Raw genomic sequence first — 19,401 nt, 5'->3', positions numbered from 1 at the left:
ATTAATCGAGTTCAGGGAGTGGTGGGGGAAAAGAGTTGATTAAATGAAAGGAATAACTTTTGCAACACGCAAAGAAACCCCCACGCCCCGCCCTTGTGTCCAGCGCTGCGTTCCCCTTGTTTTGCTTGCAACAGTGACACCCACGTGGGACGAAGAGGACTGGGGCGGGGCCTCCTTGCCGGCCCCGCCCCAGCAGGGCCGAGCTGATTGGTGGGGTGACGCAAGGGGCGGTGGGCTGATTGGCTGCGGCGGGGCGGTTGATTGACAGGGATTTGGAACGCGGTGTATCAGACTGGGGGGCGGGGATACAGTGTATCGAGCGGCGGGGAAGTCGCCAGTGGAGTAGCATCCAGGCCGAGATACGTGTTGGAGACGCCCTGAACGGTACCATTCAACAATTAGATGTTCGTTTAAAATCTGCATTGAAAAGTTTAACCTACAATGATGGGGATGGGGGGGACACTCTGCAATGTCCCCCCCCCCCCGTTTGTTTATTACAAGGGTGTCAGTTACATCTGTAATTAACACTCGTTATTTCACTGGCTTTTTTTTTCTCGTTAAATTGCAGGTGAATGTATTTTCGGAAACGCCGGCGGTGGCGGCTTTCGGAGGGTGATGTTCAGACCGAACTCTGCGCTTGGAAAGTGCTAAGGTTCCCAATAAATCGGTGAGTGTCAGGGCAGTGGAGATTGTTTTTCTCTGCCTGGTAATTGACATAAACTGGGTGTCGCGACGCTGGTCTCCTCATCCATTCACAAACATTAGCTTTAATGGATGAGTTGTTTCCTTGGAAGCGTTAAATGTTTGTTTGGGTCTATCACCATGTCAGTGGGAGACTCGGGTAGTCCCACAGGCTCCCGGAATGATTGGTCTCCGCGAGTAAACCCCCTCCATCCGGAGAAAACCCACTGGGGCATTTTCACAGCTCGTTACTTTGGAATATTTTCTATCTTTTGGACTGGGTGGGGTCGAATCTTGCTGAAACTTCTAGAAATGCTGACCAGAGTTGAAATAACTTGTACTATGTTTACATTATAGACAATAAGCTACTTCTCATTGCAGTCCAGGCACTTTGTAGTACAGGAAACGTGTCAGCCAAATGTGTGTACGAACAGCATTGAAACAAATGACTAAATGGTAGAATCCCTACAGTGCAGGAGAGGCCATTCGGCCCAGCGAGTCTGCACCGACTCACCCACGCACTATCTTACCCCGGTTGTCTTCCCCTGCCTTATCCCTGTAACCCCACATATCCACCATGACTAATCCATCTGACCTACACACCTTGGGATACTAAGGGGCAATTTTACCATGGCTAATCCATTCAACCTATACATTTTGGGGCACACTAAGGGGCAATTTTAGCATAGCCAAGCCACCTAACTTGCCAACGAGAGAGCTGCTGCTTTTTGTTTGAGCTCTCCAGTGGGACCTTGAGGGAGGATGAGAATTTTGTGTTGGTGGGTTTCATGGACATGTGTTAGCCATACAGTGCAGAGTTGGAAGGTGTGGTGGGGTGAAGAGGGTAGTGCTTTACTTTCTGGGGATTAAACTAAAATGGACTGAAGTGGGTGGCTGACTCAACAGTATGGGAATTTCCTCTCCCTCTGCCGTCTCTTTCATGAGCATGGATGATGGTATTTTTAAAAAAAAACTGATTAATTTCTTTGTCATTTGGAACTTATCTACCCCCTCCCCCCCCCCCCCCCCCCATCTAATCTGGTTTGCCTAGTCCCTGCATATAACTGATATTTCTCATCCTGGCGTGCTACACCAGCTTCATCAGATGACCTCAAGTTTGATGAGGTCTTCTGCATTTGATCATCTTAGATGAGCAGGGATTCTGGACACTAAAGTTGGCCCTCCACATCTCTTGACTAAGTAGGGGAAAAAGAATTGGCCAGGATTCCTTCTACATCAATCCAATGACTCTGGCTGGCCAGCCGCCCCATCATGTTCCTCACATTGTGATGAAATAAGATGGGTGAAGTCTAGGCTCATGGTTGAAGACTGGTCTCTTGGGGGAATGAATTGGCTGAGGGAGGGAGAGACAGGCAATGCTTATATAAGTTGGGGTCTGTGTATATGAGTATAAAAGTTGGGGTCTGATGTTGCAGTTGTATAGAACATTGATTCGGCCGCATTTGGAATACTGCGCCCAGTTCTGGTCGCCACACTACCAGAAGGACGTGGAGGCTTTGGAGAGAGTACAGAGGAGGTTTACCAGGATGTTGCCTGATATGGAGGGGCTTAGTTATGAGGAGAGATTGGGTAAACTGGGGTTGTTCTCCCTGGAAAGACGGAGGATGAGGGGAGACTTAATAGAGGTGTATAAAATTATGAAAGGCATAGATAGGGTGAACGGTGGGAAGCTTTTCCCCAGGTCGGTGGTGATGTTCGCGAGGGGTCATAGGTTCAAGGTGAAGGGGGGGAGGTTTAACATGGATATCAGAAGGACGTATTTTACACAGGGTGGTGGGGGCCTGGAATGCGCTGCCAGGCAAGGTGGTGGAGGCGGACACACTGGGAACGTTTAAGACTTATCTAGATAGCCATATGAACAGAGTGGGAATGGAGGGATACAAAAGAATGGTCTAGTTTGGACCAGGGAGCGGCACGGGCTTGGAGGGCCGAAGGGCCTGTTCCTGTGCTGTATTGTTCTTTGTTTGTTCTTTGTTCTTATACAAACATCAGGAGGCAGCTGTCTCATTGATGCAGAAGTGTAAAGAATCCAAAGGGTAGAGGGGAGTTTAAATTCACTTAAATTTTAAGTCCTTTACTTGAATTTTTACACATATAAGTATGTGAACGTTACCTTCTCTAATTTCCTCACCATGTGTCAAGGTCTTTTGTGTGAGCATTTGATATTAACTAGCACTGGAAGTCTTCCTTTCTCTCATTTCCCCACCATGTGTCAAGGTCCTTTGTGTGAACATTTGATCTTAACTAGCACTGGAAGTCTTCACATACAAAGAACAGTACGAACGGGAACAGACCCTTCAGCCTACTAAGCCTGCATTGACATATGAATCCCTCCTAAACTAAAGACCTTTTGCCTCTACATGGTTCATATCGCTCTATTCCCTGCTTATTCATGTATCTATCAAGATGTCTCTTAAATGTTGCTATTGTGTCTGCTTCTATCACCACCTCGGGCAGCGCATTCCAGGCACTTACCATCCTCCTGTGTAAGGACAAAAAAACCCTGCATCTCATGTCTCATTTAAACGTTTCCCCCTTTTACCTTAAACCTATGTCCCTAGTAATTGACATTTCCACCCTGGGGAAAAAGAGTCTGACTATCCATTTTGTAAACTTCTATCGGATCACTCCTCGGCCTCTGACATTCAAGTGAAAACGAACCAGGTTTGTCCAATCTCTCCTCATAGCTAATACCCTCAAAGCCAAGCAGCATCCTGGTAAATCTTTTCTGTACCCTCTTCAAAGTCTCTCCCCATCCTTCTGGTAGTGTGGCAGTAGAACTGTACACAGTAGTCTTTTTTCTCGTTTTCATTTTTTGTATTTTAATCAATCAAATCTTAGGGTGAAGATTCGCAATTATTTTATTTTGCATAAATGAGGTTCAGAACACTTAAGATTGTTTGTTGAATCGTTGTGTATTTTCAGATTTGTCACTCACCCTTCCCCCTCTTTCTTTCAGAATTTATTGCATTGCACAGTAGTCAGTGTCATAGCATAACACAATTTGCTGAGAATTTTGTGCAAGATAAGGTCTATTTCCAATTGAATGTCCTGGGTCTTTGACTATAAGCACCTGAGCAGCCTGGCTCCAGCTTGTAATTCAGGGGTAACATGGGGAGCTGAACCGTGGGGAGTAACATACTTTCACTCTTCCCGCTCTCTTCTCTTTCCCTCCCCCTTTATCCTTCACACAACACCCTCCCCAGAACTACCCAAGGCTTGAATTCCTCTTGTGGAAAGATTACTTTATTCCCATTTTTATTAGCAATAAATAAAGCATATAACCATTTGAGCAAATGCAGCTCCTTCTTAGCCTTGATGCTAGTTTTTATCGTTTTCTAGAAGGTTCCTTTCCATAGCAACACCAATAGACGATTCTGTGAGGAGGTGCAGAGACGTTATATATTAAATGGCAGATTAGGTAACTGGACCCGGGTGGCTCGGGCGAAAAGGGCATGAATGTGGCATGAAACTCGATGTTAGAAATGAAAATCTTTAGTTAAAGATTGATAAGGTTTCAGAATAACTGAGTCAGACACTACAGTGAAATTCAAAATATGGAGTTTTAAGAAGGAAATTTGAGTGCAAGACATAAAGAAGCAGAGGCTCTAATGGAAAAAAGAGGAAATGAAGGGAAACTGCTTCAAATAGCTGTAGATTGGTGACCGGAGGACACAGTATTAGAGGATTTGAGAAGAGAACCGGAGGTGATGTGAGGAAAGACTTTTATGCAGCGGGTGGTTAGGGTTTAGGATGCATTAGCCAACAGGATAACGAATGCAGATTCCAGTAGTTTCCTTCAAAAGGAAATTGAATAAATACTTATTCAAGAGATCGTAGTATCCCTACAATGCAGAAGGAGGCCATTCGGCCCATCAAGCCTGCACCGACAACAATTCCACCCAGGCCCTATCCCTGTAACCCCATGAATTTACAATGCTAATCCCCCTGATGCGAAGGGGCAATTTAGCATGGCCAATCAACCTAACCCACACACCTTTGGAAACTTGAGGGAGAAAATGATTGCATGGGTATGGGGTGAGAGCAGGGAAGTGGGATGAGCTGATTTGCTCTTGGAAAGGATCAGCCTGGACATGTTGGGTGAATGGCTGCCTCCTGTGTAATACTATTGGATAAGTGTAAGAGAATTGGCATGTGGGAGATACGCAGGAGACCAGATGCAAATTGCTAGCTGTGTACTGTGTTTTAAAGCTGAGTTAGGTACAGAGTGCATTTTCATTTTATGAATATAGATGAAAGTATATGTAGCCTTCAGTAAACAATTATTTGCATATCTGTCCGTAGCCAGGGCATTTACTTACAGTAAACGGTTTTGTGATTTTGGTAGCAAATAATTAAGTACTTCTCTTGATAGATTCTGTGTATTCTCTCATCATTCTCCTGCATGAACTCCATTTGAATCTGGTCTGCTTTGAATTGCGAGTTTCTTTTGTGCCAGTTTACTCTGACGTTGGTTAAACTGAATAATGAAGCAAAATTTAAAAATTGCCTTGAGCATTTTGCATAAAAATATGTACATTTTTGAATTTATGCCCTGTCCGTGCCAATTAATTAGCTATGGAATGTATCCCATTCTGGTTTTGTACTACAATGTACTGGAGATGGTGAAATACGACTGTGGGGGGAATTTTCCTGTTCTGCCCACCACGGGAATCGTAGCGGGGATGGGTGGCGTCATGCAAAGGTCCGTTGGCCTTGGGTGGGATTTTTCAGTTTTGGGGTGAGCATGGCTGGAAAATCCCACCCCATATTCCTGCCTCTGATTGCAATTCTCTCTATCTTTCCTTGGCTACCATTCCTTCCCCTGTGCTGCAACATGCTTCTGTTCGCAATTTGACTTAGGACTGAGCACCCACCCACCCACCACCACTACCATTCCGAGCTTGTTCAGCAGGCTTTCATGTGGAGAGATGGAGCTAAATTTAGTACGAGACAGTGTTTTCAGTAGAGGAGTTGAAAAGGGACATAAAGAAAATTGTCCCCTCTTAATTATCTGGGAATTATAACTTTAAAAAATCATTTTAGTGTTTTGGATGTATAATCTCAATATCTGCAGAGACTAACATTGTTATAGGCTCCATCAAGACATACCAACATTTCCATTGTCAGACAGGTTGCCTGCTCTTGTGTGGAGGGGAATAAATTGGTGTACTGACAATTACTAAGGGCACAGTTTGTAGTTAATTCAAACCACAGTAGCCTACCAGTCTCTGTGCCTACAGCTCATGTGTTCCTCCTTTTGCTTCCTTCCATATTATACCAATCTCAACTATTGAGCTCATTAGTAAACCTTCAGTGATGTGTGTGCGTGTGTCATATGGCTGGAGTGCTGCACATTTGATTTGGTGTCTAAGCATTAGCAAACCTGAGTTAAGGAAAGTTTACATTTCTGATATTTTTGCCGTGTCTTTCATGACATCCCAAAGCACTTTATAGCCAATTAAGTACTTCTGAAATTTAGTCATTGTTGTAATATAGAAAACATGACAGCCAATTAACACGCATCCAGCTCCCACAAATAACGAAATAAAACCTCAGATGATCTGCTTTAGGTGTTGGTTGAAGGATAAGTATTGACCAGGACACTGGGGAGAACTCTTCTTTGACTAGTGGAATTTCCACCTATTTCAGATGGCACACGGTCTAAGATTAGCATTTCTGAGAGTGCTTTATTGCTGCACTGGAGCATCACTCTGTGTGCTCCAGTCTCTGAAGTGGGGACTTGAACCCATGACTGTAAAACTCTGTTGGGGGTGCTACCCAGTTGGCCATGGACGATTTGGTCTGGAGTGAATGCGTATACCTGCCTGAGATCAGTGAGGCTTGTCATTGAGTGGCAGCGTTGGTGAACTGTAGGGCTAGGACTTTGTCTCGGGTGGAAACCCAGCATTCTGCTGACATGACTGTCTGAAAACCTGCCTTGTTACACAGATGCCTGTGTAGGCCGTATCGTCATTGAAGTGAGGCGGGCTGCCAACTCCGGAGGCAGGAAACGTCATCGCACCTTGTCCATGGAGCTCCACCCTCCGTTCAAAGAAGCAAACTGCCAATAATACCAAATACAAGTTAGATAAAATGTACAGCATAGAAATAGGCCATTCATCCAATTGGTCCATGTTGGTATTTATGCTCCACACGTGATTCTTCCTAACACACTTCATCTCATTCTTATTAACATAACTTTCTGTTCCTATCTCCCTTGTGTTCATCTAGCTTCATTTTGAATGCATTTATATTATTCATCTCGACCATTTGTGGTAGCAAGTTCCATATTCTAACAAAGTTTCTTCTGAATCCCTTAGTGGATTAATTCATGACCATCTTGTACTTATGACCCCTGGCTTTGGTTTCCTTTCAAGCAAACTCTTCTGCAGTTACCTTTTGAACTAGTTCATAATTTTCAAAACTTCCATCAGTTGAAGCCTGGGCCTTCAAAACAAGAGCTCCAGTTCACTGTTGAGGACACCATTTTATTCCTGCCTTTTTTAAGGCAGAGATGCAAGGACAGGATGAGAAGCGCAAATGTGACATAAATGCTGGTGAATTTCAGAGGCAGTAAGGTTTCGGTTGCATTGCTGAGCCAATTCGGCTTGTTTCTTTGTAGCTCGGGGTGTTTGATAATAGGCACTGTTGTTGCATGTCTGTCCTCGCCCAGTTCAGGATTTTGACTAATGGGTGTCTCTTGCCATGGTCTTTTTTTTAAACTTCAAGTTTATTAGCTAGCATCTGTGAATAGTGGCAGTACTGTTTTGATGAGATGCTAAGCCTTAATGATCTCCTTCTCAGTTGCCTGTGATGGTCAGATGGGAATTTTGCATGGTACATTTTAGCCTTGGCTCACAGTTTTTGCCTGTTTTTTTTTGCCCCTCCCTTTTTAAAAAAAAAAAGGCTTGCATTACAATCACTGGCTGTGCTTTGGGACAGCCACTGAAATGTAGACACTGTTGTAATCTTAGAAACACGGCAACTAACTTGCATTCAGCAAACTCCCACAAACTTTTTTTATTCATTTGTGGGACATGGGCGTTGCTGGCTGGCATTTATTGCCCACCCGTAGTTGCCTGTGGGCAGTTGAGTCAGCCACGTTGCTGTGGCTCTAAAGTCGCATGTAGACCAGACCAAGTAAGGATGGCAGATTTCCTTCCCTAAAGGGCATTAGTGAACCAGATGGGTTTTTTCAACAATGGTTTCATGGTCATCAGTAGATTCTTAATTGCAGATATTTTTTATTGAATTCAAATTGCACCATCTGCCGTGGCGGGATTTGAACCTGGGTCCCCAGAACATTAGCTGAGTTTCTGGATTAATAGTCTGGTGGTAATACCATTAGGCCATCACCTCGTGCATCTTTTCCTTGGTTACGAGCTGATTGGCCACTTGCGAGATGCTGTGTTTATTATGTAACTGACCTGATAATTCATTTTGTGTTGACTTCCAACAGAGAGTTTTTAAAAGAAGTGTATGTCACGGGCATGGTATAACAGGTTGATCAATAATACCACTAGGCTATTGCCTCCCCAAAATGACGATCATTTGTATTCATCATGTTAATTGGATAAATATTGGCCGGGCTCTGTTTGATTATAGTGTCATGGGATCTTTTACATTCACCAAGCAGGCAGATGGGGCCTCGGTTTAATGTCTCGTCCAAACGATGGTACCTCTGACACCGCAGTACTGTAAAGGAATGTCTGCCTAGATTTTTAGGCATGATGTGGAGATGCCGGCGTTGGACTGGGGTAAACACAGTAAGAAGTTTAACAACACCAGGTTAAAGTCCAACAGGTTTATTTGGTAGCAAAAGCCACACAAGCTGTCGGAGCTGCAAGCCCCTTCTTCAGGTGAGTGGGAATTCTGTTCACAAACAGAGCATATAAAGACACAAACTCAATTTACATGAATAATGGTTGGAATGCGAATACTTACAACTAATCAAGTCTTTAAGAAACAAAACAGCATGAATGGAGAGAGCATCAAGACAGGCTAAAAAGATGTGTATTTTCTCCAGACAAGACAGCCAGTGAAACTCTGTGGGGGTTACAGATAGTGTGCCATGAACCCAATATCCTGGTTGAGGCCGTCCTCGTGTGTGCGGAACTTGGCTATCAGTTTCTGCTCAGCGACTCTGCGCCATCGTGTGTCGCGAAGGCCGCCTTGGAGAACGCTTACCCAAATATCAGAATCCGAATGCCCGTGACCGCTGAAGTGCTCCCCAAAAGGAAGAGAACAGTCTTGCCTGGTGATTGTCGAGCGGTGTTCATTCATCCGTTGTCGCAGCGTCTGCATAGTTTCCCCAATGTACCATGCCTCGGGACATCCTTTCTTGCAGCGTATCAGGTAGACAACGTTGGCCGAATTGCAAGAGTATGTACCGTGTACCTGGTGGATGGTGTTCTCACGTGAGATGATGGCATCTGTGTCGATGATCCGGCATGTCTTGCAGAGGTTGCTGTGGCAGGGTTGTGTGGTGTCGTGGTCACTGTTCTCCTGAAGGCTGGGTAGTTTGCTGCGGACAATGGTCTGTTTGAGGTTGTGCGGTTGTTTGAAGGCAAGAAGTGGGGGTGTGGGGATGGCCTTGGCGAGATGTTCGTCTTCATCAATGACATGTTGAAGGCTCCGGAGGAGATGCCGTAGGTTCTCCGCTCCGGGGAAGTATTGGACAACGAAGGGTACTCTGTCCACTGTGTCCCGTGTTTGTCTTCTGAGGAGGTTGGTGCGGTTTTTCGCTGTGGCGCGTTGGAACTGTTGATCAATGAGTCTAGCGCCATATCCTGTTCTTATGAGGGCATCTTTCAGCGTCTGGAGGTGTCTGTTGCGATCCTCCTCATCCGAGCAGATCCTATGTATACGGAGGGCTTGTCCGTAGGGGATGGCTTCTTTAACGTGTTTAGGGTGGAAGCTGGAGAAGTGGAGAATCGTGAGGTTATCCGTGGGCTTGCGGTACAGTGAAGTGCTGAGGTGACCGTCCTTGATGGAGATGCGTGTGTCCAAGAATGCAACTGATTCCAGAGAGTAGTCCATGGTGAGTCTGATGGTGGGATGGAACTTGTTGATGTCATCATATAGTTGTTTCAGTGATTGTTCACCATGAGTCCAAAGGAAGAAAATGTCATCGATGTATCTAGTATATAGCATCGGTTGAAGGTTCCACCTTCACCCATCCCACCATCAGACTCACCATAGACTACTCTCCGGAATCGGTTGCATTCTTGGACACACGCATCTCCATTAAGGACGGTCATCTCAGCACCTCACTGTACCGCAAGCCCACGGATAACCTCACGATTCTCCACTTCTCCAGCTTCCACCCTAAACACGTTAAAGAAGCCATCCCCTACGGACAAGCCCTCCGTATACACAGGATCTGCTCGGATGAGGAGGATCGCAACAGACACCTCCAGACGCTGAAAGATGCCCTCATAAGAACAGGATATGGCGCTCGACTCATTGATCAACAGTTCCAACGCGCCACAGCGAAAAACCGCACCGACCTCCTCAGAAGACAAACACGGGACACAGTGGACAGAGTACCCTTCGTTGTCCAGTACTTCCCCGGAGCGGAGAAGCTACGGCATCTCCTCCGGAGCCTTCAACATGTCATTGATGAAGACGAACATCTCGCCAAGGCCATCCCCACACTCCCACTTCTTGCCTTCAAACAACTGCACAACCTCAAACAGACCATTGTCCGCAGCAAACTACCCAGCCTTCAGGAGAACAGTGACCACGACACCACACAACCCTGCCACAGCAACCTCTGCAAGACATGCCGGATCATCGACACAGATGCCATCATCTCACGTGAGAACACCATCCACCAGGTACACGGTACATACTCTTGCAATTCGGCCAACGTTGTCTACCTGATACGCTGCAAGAAAGGATGTCCCGAGGCATGGTACATTGGGGAAACTATGCAGACGCTGCGACAACGGATGAATGAACACCGCTCGACAATCACCAGGCAAGACTGTTCTCTTCCTGTTGGGGAGCACTTCAGCGGTCACGGGCATTCGGCCTCTGATATTTGGGTAAGCGTTCTCCAAGGTGGCCTTCGCGACACACGACGGCGCAGAGTCGCTGAGCAGAAACTGATAGCCAAGTTCCGCACACACGAGGACGGCCTCAACCGGGATATTGGGTTCATGGCACACTATCTGTAACCCCCACAGAGTTTCACTGGCTGTCTTGTCTGGAGACAATACACATCTTTTTAGCCTGTCTTGATGCTCTCTCCATTCATGCTGTTTTGTTTCTTAAAGACTTGATTAGTTGTAAGTATTCGCATTCCAACCATTATTCATGTAAATTGAGTTTGTGTCTTTATATGCTCTGTTTGTGAACAGAATTCCCACTCACCTGAAGAAGGGGCTTGCAGCTCCGACAGCTTGTGTGGCTTTTGCTACCAAATAAACCTGTTGGACTTTAACCTGGTGTTGTTAAACTTCTTACTAGATTTTTAGGCTCAGGTTCTGGAATATCTAGTTATGATGCTTTGGCCATTGTAAGTGTGGGGTAGGCTAGACAGACCACTTGATTTTGCCCTGCCTGTCAATTTCATATGTAAATATCCGAGACCTGAAGGACACTATTCCAGTGCACTCCTGGCTGACCTCTTGCCTTGCGCCAAGCATAAAGTTGAGCGCATCCAAAACTCTGCCGCCCGTATTGTAACTTGCGTCAAGTCTGATTCACCCACCACTCCCTTGGTAGGTGACCTAAATTGGCTCCCGGTCTTGCAATGCCTTTATTTTCAATCTTTCTCCAATCCCTCCGTGGTTCTTTGTCCCTTCCTGTCTCTCTAATCTTCTCCAGCCCTATAACCATTCCAATCTCCATGCTCCTCCAAATCTGACTTTTTGCACATCCCTGAATTAAATCTCTCCACCATTGGCAGTTGTGCTGCCAGCCGCCAAGGTTGTAAGCACTGGAATTCCTGCGCTAAACCTCTCCGGCTCTTTCCCTTTTAAGATGTTCCTTGAAACCAAGCACTTTGCCACAGATTATAGTCACCTGTCTGTATCGCTCTGCGTTGAATGTTGTTTGACCACATTCCTGTGATGCACCCATTATAAAAAGTTGTAGTTGGTTATCATCCTTGGCCAGGGCCCAGATACTGCCTGCCCTGCAACCATTTAGTATTAGTGGCTGAAGACAGGACTTCTGTCCTGCCTCAGAGTCTGTCCTGCCTCAGAGCCACCGGTCAATCTGATTTGGCCAGCAGTGGACCGGCCTGGGACTGCATGCCATCTCCAGAGCCTAGTTTCTGGGAGCCCAGGGCCAAATAAATGTGGGAGTCTCAGGGTGGGGAGAGAAAGTCCAGAGGAGAGGGTAGTGAGGATGTGGGATAAAAAGGACCTTTTTGGGGGGGGGGGGGGGGGCGTGTGCCCAAGTTAAAAGGGTGGTGCCTACCCTGTGCCACGCCTCTCCAACATTCCTGCCAATGCCTGAACACCACACATTTTTGGGGTCTCCCCGCTCCTGGCCCCTGAACTCATCCCGCCAACCTGAAAATTAAATCTGGGTGTGAAACAGCCCTTAAGTGGTCTAAAATTGGGCACTTGAGGAACTCCATTTAGGCAAGGTGCAGCAAGCAGGCCTAGGCCTTGTCCAACCAAGCATGAAGTTACGGAGAGGTTGGGGCATGCGGGAGCAAGGTGCAAAAGTCACCCGAAACATTTAACGGTCACCCCCTTCCTACAAGTAGCACGGTGGCACAGTGGTTAGCACTGCTGCTGCATAGCACCAGGGATCCGGGTTCAATTCCGGCCTCCAGTGACTGTCTGTGCGGAGTTTGCATGTTCTCTCCGTGTCTGCGTGGGTTTTCTCCGGGTGCTCTGGTTTCCTCCCACAGTCCAAAGATGTGCAGGTTAGATGGATTAGCCATGCCAAATTGCCCCTCAGTGTCCCAAGATGTGTAGATTAAATGGATTAGCCGTGGGAAATGTGTGGGGTTATGGGGATCAAGCAGGGGAAGAGGGCCTGGGTAAGGTACTGTCAGAATCGGTGGAGACTTGTTGGGCCGAATGTCCTCCTACACTGCATGGATTCTGTGATTCTATAAGATCCACAGGTAGGGGAGAGATCAAATTCTGTTCCTTTAATAACAATCCGTTGATCTGAAGTTGGTTTCGCTGCCAACTCGGCTCGATTGCGTGGTGTGTGTAGCTGTCAGCTTGACCAAGCTTCCGGTGTGGATGTTTTGATGTTGTGAAGTTGTAAACACAAGACTTCTCTTAGTAATCGAATATTCCTTTTTTTTTTCTCCAGTTCTCTCTCCTTTTCCTCCACCTGCAACCTTTCATTGTAAAAATAATTTCACCCCGACCACTTTGGGAACACAATAGGGCACTCTTTTCCTTCGTGTGCAGAATACAAGCAAACCCCTTTCATGTCTGCCTCAGAAGGAGCAAACCTGCCTAAAAATGACCTCAATTATATCTTTGTCTACTGTTGGATATGCAGGAGGCATTCGCACGCTGAGCTGTGCAACACATCAAATACCTGGGCAAAGCATAAGGTTGCAAATAAGATCAGGAGAGTTCTGATATGCTGACAAAACACTCCACCATCAAGAACATTCCTGTTCACTTGCAATGTTTGTTTGTCTGAATAAGTTTCATTGACAAACACTTTGGGGGGTATGTTGACCACGTGAAATGAAAGTTCACTTGTCATTTTCGAGTAAAACTCCATCTACACTGTCATCAAATATTCCCAGGGCAAGTAAAGCATTGGTTTGATAGAGTAGAATTCCCTCTACACCAGCAGTGGGCAACCTAGGCTAGTGAGTGGGCTGCATGAGTGGCCCTCCTTCATCTCAGTGGGCTGCAAGCTTGAAATTGGGCTGGTTCACTAACCATGACCCCATGCATAAGATTAAAATCATTTAATACAGGTTGAATATTTCATAAGCTATTGAAAATGCTTAATCATTAATATATTAGAACTGTACCAACTTCAAATGGTAAAAGCAAAATAAATATTTGCGCATGATTGGGCGCTGACTGAGGGCCGTGCACTCGCTCTATGTGCGTTATCAGTACACACCCCATTTCACATGCCCTTGCTTTGTTACATATCATTTCAGTCATACCGGAAGGAGAAAAACTATGTAGGCAGAAATCAGTGGAATGTGGCAGCTCTGTGCTTGGGTAACCATTAACAAAATGTCTCGGGCAGCACTCGGAACCCTGATGGGCCCAATGTGCCCCCTTATGGGCTGCAAGTTGCTCACCACTGCTCTACACTGTGCCGTCAAACATTCTTTGCTACAGTGCAGAATTCCCTCCACACACTTTTTTTTTCTCTCTCCTTTTCTCTCTCTCTCTCTCTCTCCTCCCCCACCGACCCAAACAATAAAAAGTGGTTGCATTTGCCCAAATGTGCTATTTGTCTACTTTCCACGTTGGCCTTGGGTTTGCCAAGTTAGGGTAGTTCTGAGCTGCTTTCCCAGTCGGATATGAATTGAGACTCTGTACAAGCAGACTTCATGTAGAAACATTAAACTTGGGGCCTTTTGCCTGTTACGTGTTCAGATCTTGTTTCTCTAAATCCCCCCCCCCCCAAGCTGTTTCTTTAGGGGGTATATTCGCCAAACGTGCATGTAGACATTTTCATTATAATGGCAGTCACAAAGAATTCCATTCCTTTTTGTGTTTAAGCAGTGAATGCGAATCTAAATATTGATATTGGTTTGAAAGGGTTAATGAATGTGAGGAAGCAAAATGACCTCGCACACAAATTGTGGTGATTCATTGCTTGAGATGGATCTGATGATTTTTTGGCTTCGCAGCGACCTGGATTCAGTCACTTCAGCCAGGGGGTTGTATACGGTGTCATCCAGAATCTGCTTCAAACAGGCAGACAGAAAACAAACACAGAGAAGGGATGTTAGTGTTGTTACTGTAACTGATTAATCTTCAAAAGGAGTCCTGAGTTAGAGACTCCACTGAACATCCTGTGTTGACATGGAAATTTAGACTTCCAACGTCTTGAGGGAAGTAGATTTCTGGGGCTGTGCACTTGAGGAGTTGGGGTGGGGAGGATGCTGTAATTGTGTGCAGTTTCTGGCCCGGGGTGGGTGGGGGGGGTGGGATTTGTAATGTTTTTAGAACACTGAAACCATCACAGCTGCAAACTCTCTTGACAATTTCAAACCACCTATAGCCCTCTCTTAGACTCAACTGCAAAACCAACTCCAGGTTTCCATTTTTCTGTCCCTGCAACCTGAGGCAACATCCCATGATTGGTAAAAAGCAACTTACTGCAGATGCTGGAATCTAAAACCAAAAGAGAAAATGCTGGAAAATCTCTGGTAGCATCTGTAAGGAGAGAAAAGAGCTTTGACAAAGGGTCATCTGGACTCAATGTCCACTCTTTTTTTTTTCTCCTTACAGATGCTGCTGGACCTGCTGAGATTTTCCAACATTTTCTCTTGGTCCCATGATTGGTAACCTTTTTTTAAAGGACCTCTGATGGGGGAGTTCCTGCTACATAACTGACAACAGTGATTCTTTCTCCAATCTAATGCCGTCAACACTTAAACTGAATTGCTTAAAGCAACATACAGTACAGAAACTGGCCATTTGGCACAGCCATTTCACATTGACAGTGCACTATTCGCGTCACCTCTTATCTTCCCTTGTCACTGCGTAGCCTCCTCTTCCTTTTCCCTTCATGTACTTTATTTAGGTTCCCCTTAAACGTTTCTATACTATTTGCCTTAAGAACTCCCTGTTGTAGTGAGTTCCACATTCTCTCCATTCTCTTTGCGATGGCTGTTTATGGAGTTTGCTACGCACAGATTGGTTTTTCGAGAAGGAAACGAAAGGGTGCAGAATGTAGTGTTACAATCCTAGCTAGGGTGTAAAGAAAGATCAACTTAATGCAAGGTAGGTCCATTCAAAAGTCTGACAGCAGCAGGGAAGAAGCTGTTCTTGAGTCGGTTGGTATGTGACCTCAGACTTTTGTATCTTTTTCCCGAAGGAAGAAGGTGGAAGAGAGAATGTCCGGGGTGCATGGGGTCCTTAATTATGTCGGCTGCTTTGCCAAGGAATCAGGAAGTGTAGACAGAGTCAATAGATGGGAAGCTGGTTTGCGTGATGGATTGGGCTACATTCACGACCTTTTGTAGTTCCTTGCAGTGTTGGGCAGAGCAGGAGCCATACCAAGCTGTGATGCCCCCAGGGTGTGTGGGGGCCTTGATTATGCTGGGGTTGGCGTTCAGCCTTTTTTCAATTTTGAGTTGCCTTGACATTATTCCTCGCTTATCCTATTAACTGGATTTTCTTTGTGTTTAAAATTGCATATAGGTACCAGAACTTGTAACCACCCCAGTGTTACCATGGCAACAGTTGTGATGGAACAGATTGGCAGACTCTTCATCAACATCCAGCAGATACGTCAGATCCCGAGCTTGGTGGAGCAGTCCATTCCCAGCCTGCCGTGCACAGTGAAGGATTGTGAAGTGCCGCAGATCTTCCGGGAACCCTACATCTACTCAGGCTACCGGCCTGTGGAGCAGAACTGGCGTTACTACTTCTTCACCCTGTTCCAGCGGCACAATGAGTCTGTCAATGTTTGGACCCACCTGATTGCTGCGCTAGTCATTCTCCTCAAACTTCAGGAGCTCTCCGAGACGGTGGCCTTTTTATCTGATCCCCACGCACTGCCACTGTTGATTCTCTTCCTGTCTGCCTTCACCTACTTAACTTTTAGCTCTCTGGCCCATCTCTTACATTCTCGCTCAGAATTTGCCCACTACTCCTTCTTTTTCATGGACTATGTTGGCGTGGCCATCTATCAGTATGGTAGTGCACTGGTTCATTACTACTACTCTGTTGAAGAGGAGTGGTACCACATCATCAAAACATTCTACCTTCCAATGTCTACCATGTTGGCTTGGATGTCCTGCGTGGGGTGCTGCTACTCAAAGTCCAATGCCAAAGTACTGCATCCCAGGACACGCAAACTCTACCAGATAGTGCCAGCAGGGCTGGCCTATGCGCTGGATATTAGCCCTGTGGTACACCGGATGTACAATTGCCATTCCACTGGCTGCACTGACTCCACCATTTGGTACCACACAGGCCAGATCATCTTCTTCCTCATAAGTGCTCATTTCTTCTCTTACCCTCACCCAGAAAAGTGGTTCTTGGGAAAGTGTGACATCTTCCTCCAAGGGCACCAGATTTTCCACATCTTCATGGTTCTGTGTACCCTGGCCCAATTGGAGGCTATCCAGTTGGATTACAAACACAGGCGGCACTTCTTCCAAGTCTTTCACAGGGACTGCACCTGGTCTGTGGTCACCAGCTTTGCGTTCATCATCTCCTCCAGCATCGCCACAGCGGTTTACATGAGGCACCTCATCAAAATCAAACTTGCCAACAAGGACAAATGAAGACTGCCACCTCACAGTATCGTATGACTTTTGTCTTCAGTACGCCGTCCATTTTGGGTGGGTGGATATAGCGGGGGGTGCAGGGGTGGACAGAAGGGGAATAGTGGCCCTCTCCTTCAGCTGGCAGTGTGGCCAGGATTTTTTAATCACGGTTTGAACTTGGCATCGATACCTTTGCAGTGGGACAGGCAGCAGTTACGGAAAACAACAAGCATGTGCACAGAATTCTCAATGTAAATACAGACGATCTTGTATCTGTTGCATTACACTCAACTTTACATGTTGCGGATTGATTCGGACAGAGCTAGGTGCTGCCTACTAAACAGATTTGTTCGACAAGTGTCGCTGAGTAGAGTTGAGATAATGAGTGCCTTTTGGCTTTGGCTATTATTAAATATGCCAATGCTTAAAACCTGAAGATAGAAAACAATGGACCTCAATTGACCACTGAACCTATCAACCATTCCTTGGCCTGTACGCTTAATTTGTCCAAATTCGAGTAAATTCTGTTGGTTTCACTACTTTTTATCAATGTTCAAAATTTTCAGTAATCCAGAGTTAAATATTCCCAAACTGTACCATTTTTGCCTGATGCTGGTTGACTGGTTCACTGCCCTAATGTGTACCGAAAGGCAACATTTCAGATTGGGAAGAATGCAGTACATTATTGTGTCACGGAGCTGCTGTTGACCTGTGTGTGTGATCATTACTGCCTGTTGCTCTATGGTACCACTGAGTGGTGAAAATGAAGTACTGCAGCAAAATGGTCCTGACAAAATCGATGCATCTCATTTCTCTGAGCATTCTGCTGTTTCAGCTGCGTATCCATCTCACCCCTGATCAGCTGACTTAGAGACTTCTCGGTGGAGTTGCCCACTGTGTTGGTGTCATTGCAAGCTCAGCCATCGTAATATCCGCACCAGAGGAAGACTCGGTTAAATTTCTACGCAGTTGATTCCAGCAGTGTGTGTGCAGCTTGGGAGATGATATCTTCTGCCATTGGTGCCAAGTATCTTTTACAAAAGGTGTAGTTTGATTGTGCTGCTAGTATATTTGAGCCACCATAGGGCAAGAGGAAGAACAAACTCTCATTCATATAGTGCCTGTCTTGACCCTGTGATGTTCCATTGCATTCAATAAAATATTATATGAAAGTGTCGTTGTGATAAATTGGTAAACCCAACTTGTGTGCACCACAAACGAACAATGTAATCAATGACCAGATGATCTGTCTTAGTGATTTGATTAAGGAATGAATAGTAGCCGCGATACTGGAGGAAATGCCCTTCTCCATTTTACGAAGGGATCTGTTCTCTCAACACGAGAGGGCAGACCAGGTCTCGATTTAACATCTCAACTGAAATATGATAACTTGACAATGCAACACTGCTTCAATACAGAACCAGGACCCGCTTTGACAAAGGGTCATCTAGACTTGAAACATCAACTTTCTGTCTGTACAGATGCTGCCAGATTTTCCAGCATTTTCTCTTTTGATTACAGAGCCCGGAGTGTTGATTTAAATGTTGTACTTGGGTCCCTGGTATAGGGCATGAACCCACGGTCTTATGACTTAACACAAGTGGTACCCATTGAGCCTCAGTGCTGGGGGAGTCTGTGTATTGAAGTAGTGTTGCGGATCCAACGGTTTTGCACTCAGAAAACCGCACACTCTAAGTTAGGCTTGTTATTGAACAAATAGAACAAGAGAGGGAGGCTGGTTAGTTCACTTGGCTAGATGGTTAGCATGTGGCTCAGAATAACATGGGTTTGATGCCCATTTTGGCTGAGATGGACTTGGCACCTGCCTCTTAGCCATGACGCTGAGAGTGGAAGGCAAGTGGTAAGCCACCATTGCCAAAAACTGACAAGAAAAGAGTTTGGATTGAATAAACAAACAAAGAGCCATGGACCTGCTTTAGACAGCGCACATGTGACTGAATGAGTGGGTGATCTGTTAAGAATAAATTATGGCTACTAGCCTGGGTGGCTGCAGCAAATGAACCTTTTCTTGATTGAGCATGAATTGTAGTTTGTGTTGAGTTGATGGATTTTCTAGGGGAAATCAATCCAGTGGATGTTGGGTGGGATTCTGCAGCCTCGTGAGATGGCCAGTGGGAATCCCAGTGCCTTGCAGAATGGGGCATTAGCCAAAATTGGGATTCACCCGACTTGGGCTGCTGGCCTCGATTGAGTTCCCACCCACAGTGGGCAATGCCCCCATAATTATGCAAACCAGCTAATTGTAATACAATTAGCAGGTTTGATGGCCC

The 19,401-nt window shown here is 45.8% G+C and overlaps 1 protein-coding gene across 3 annotated transcripts; it reads left to right on the top strand.

Annotated features, from left to right (window-relative positions):
- Positions 1 to 301: 301 nt before the first annotated feature.
- Positions 302 to 18,279, top strand: paqr7b (progestin and adipoQ receptor family member VII, b). 3 transcript variants are annotated; one of them, XM_078237977.1, is made up of 3 exons: positions 302 to 384; positions 569 to 667; positions 16,038 to 18,279. In XM_078237977.1, the coding sequence occupies exon 3, from the start codon at positions 16,070 to 16,072 to the stop codon at positions 17,126 to 17,128; it is 1,059 nt and encodes a 352-aa protein (XP_078094103.1). In that variant the 5' UTR covers positions 302 to 384; positions 569 to 667; positions 16,038 to 16,069; the 3' UTR covers positions 17,129 to 18,279. The 3 variants fall into 3 exon arrangements, with proteins under 3 accessions (XP_078094103.1, XP_078094105.1, XP_078094106.1); XM_078237979.1 differs by having other exon boundaries at positions 313 to 404; XM_078237980.1 differs by having other exon boundaries at positions 314 to 384; positions 569 to 671; positions 16,038 to 18,273.
- The last annotated feature ends 1,122 nt before the right edge of the window (positions 18,280 to 19,401 follow it).

The sequence above is a fragment of the Mustelus asterias genome, chromosome 21 (genome assembly GCF_964213995.1).
Source record: "Mustelus asterias chromosome 21, sMusAst1.hap1.1, whole genome shotgun sequence".
Classification (NCBI taxonomy): Eukaryota; Metazoa; Chordata; class Chondrichthyes; order Carcharhiniformes; family Triakidae; genus Mustelus; species Mustelus asterias.
Note: the sequence above shows the minus strand (reverse complement) of the source record. Positions and strands in the feature narration are given on the sequence as shown.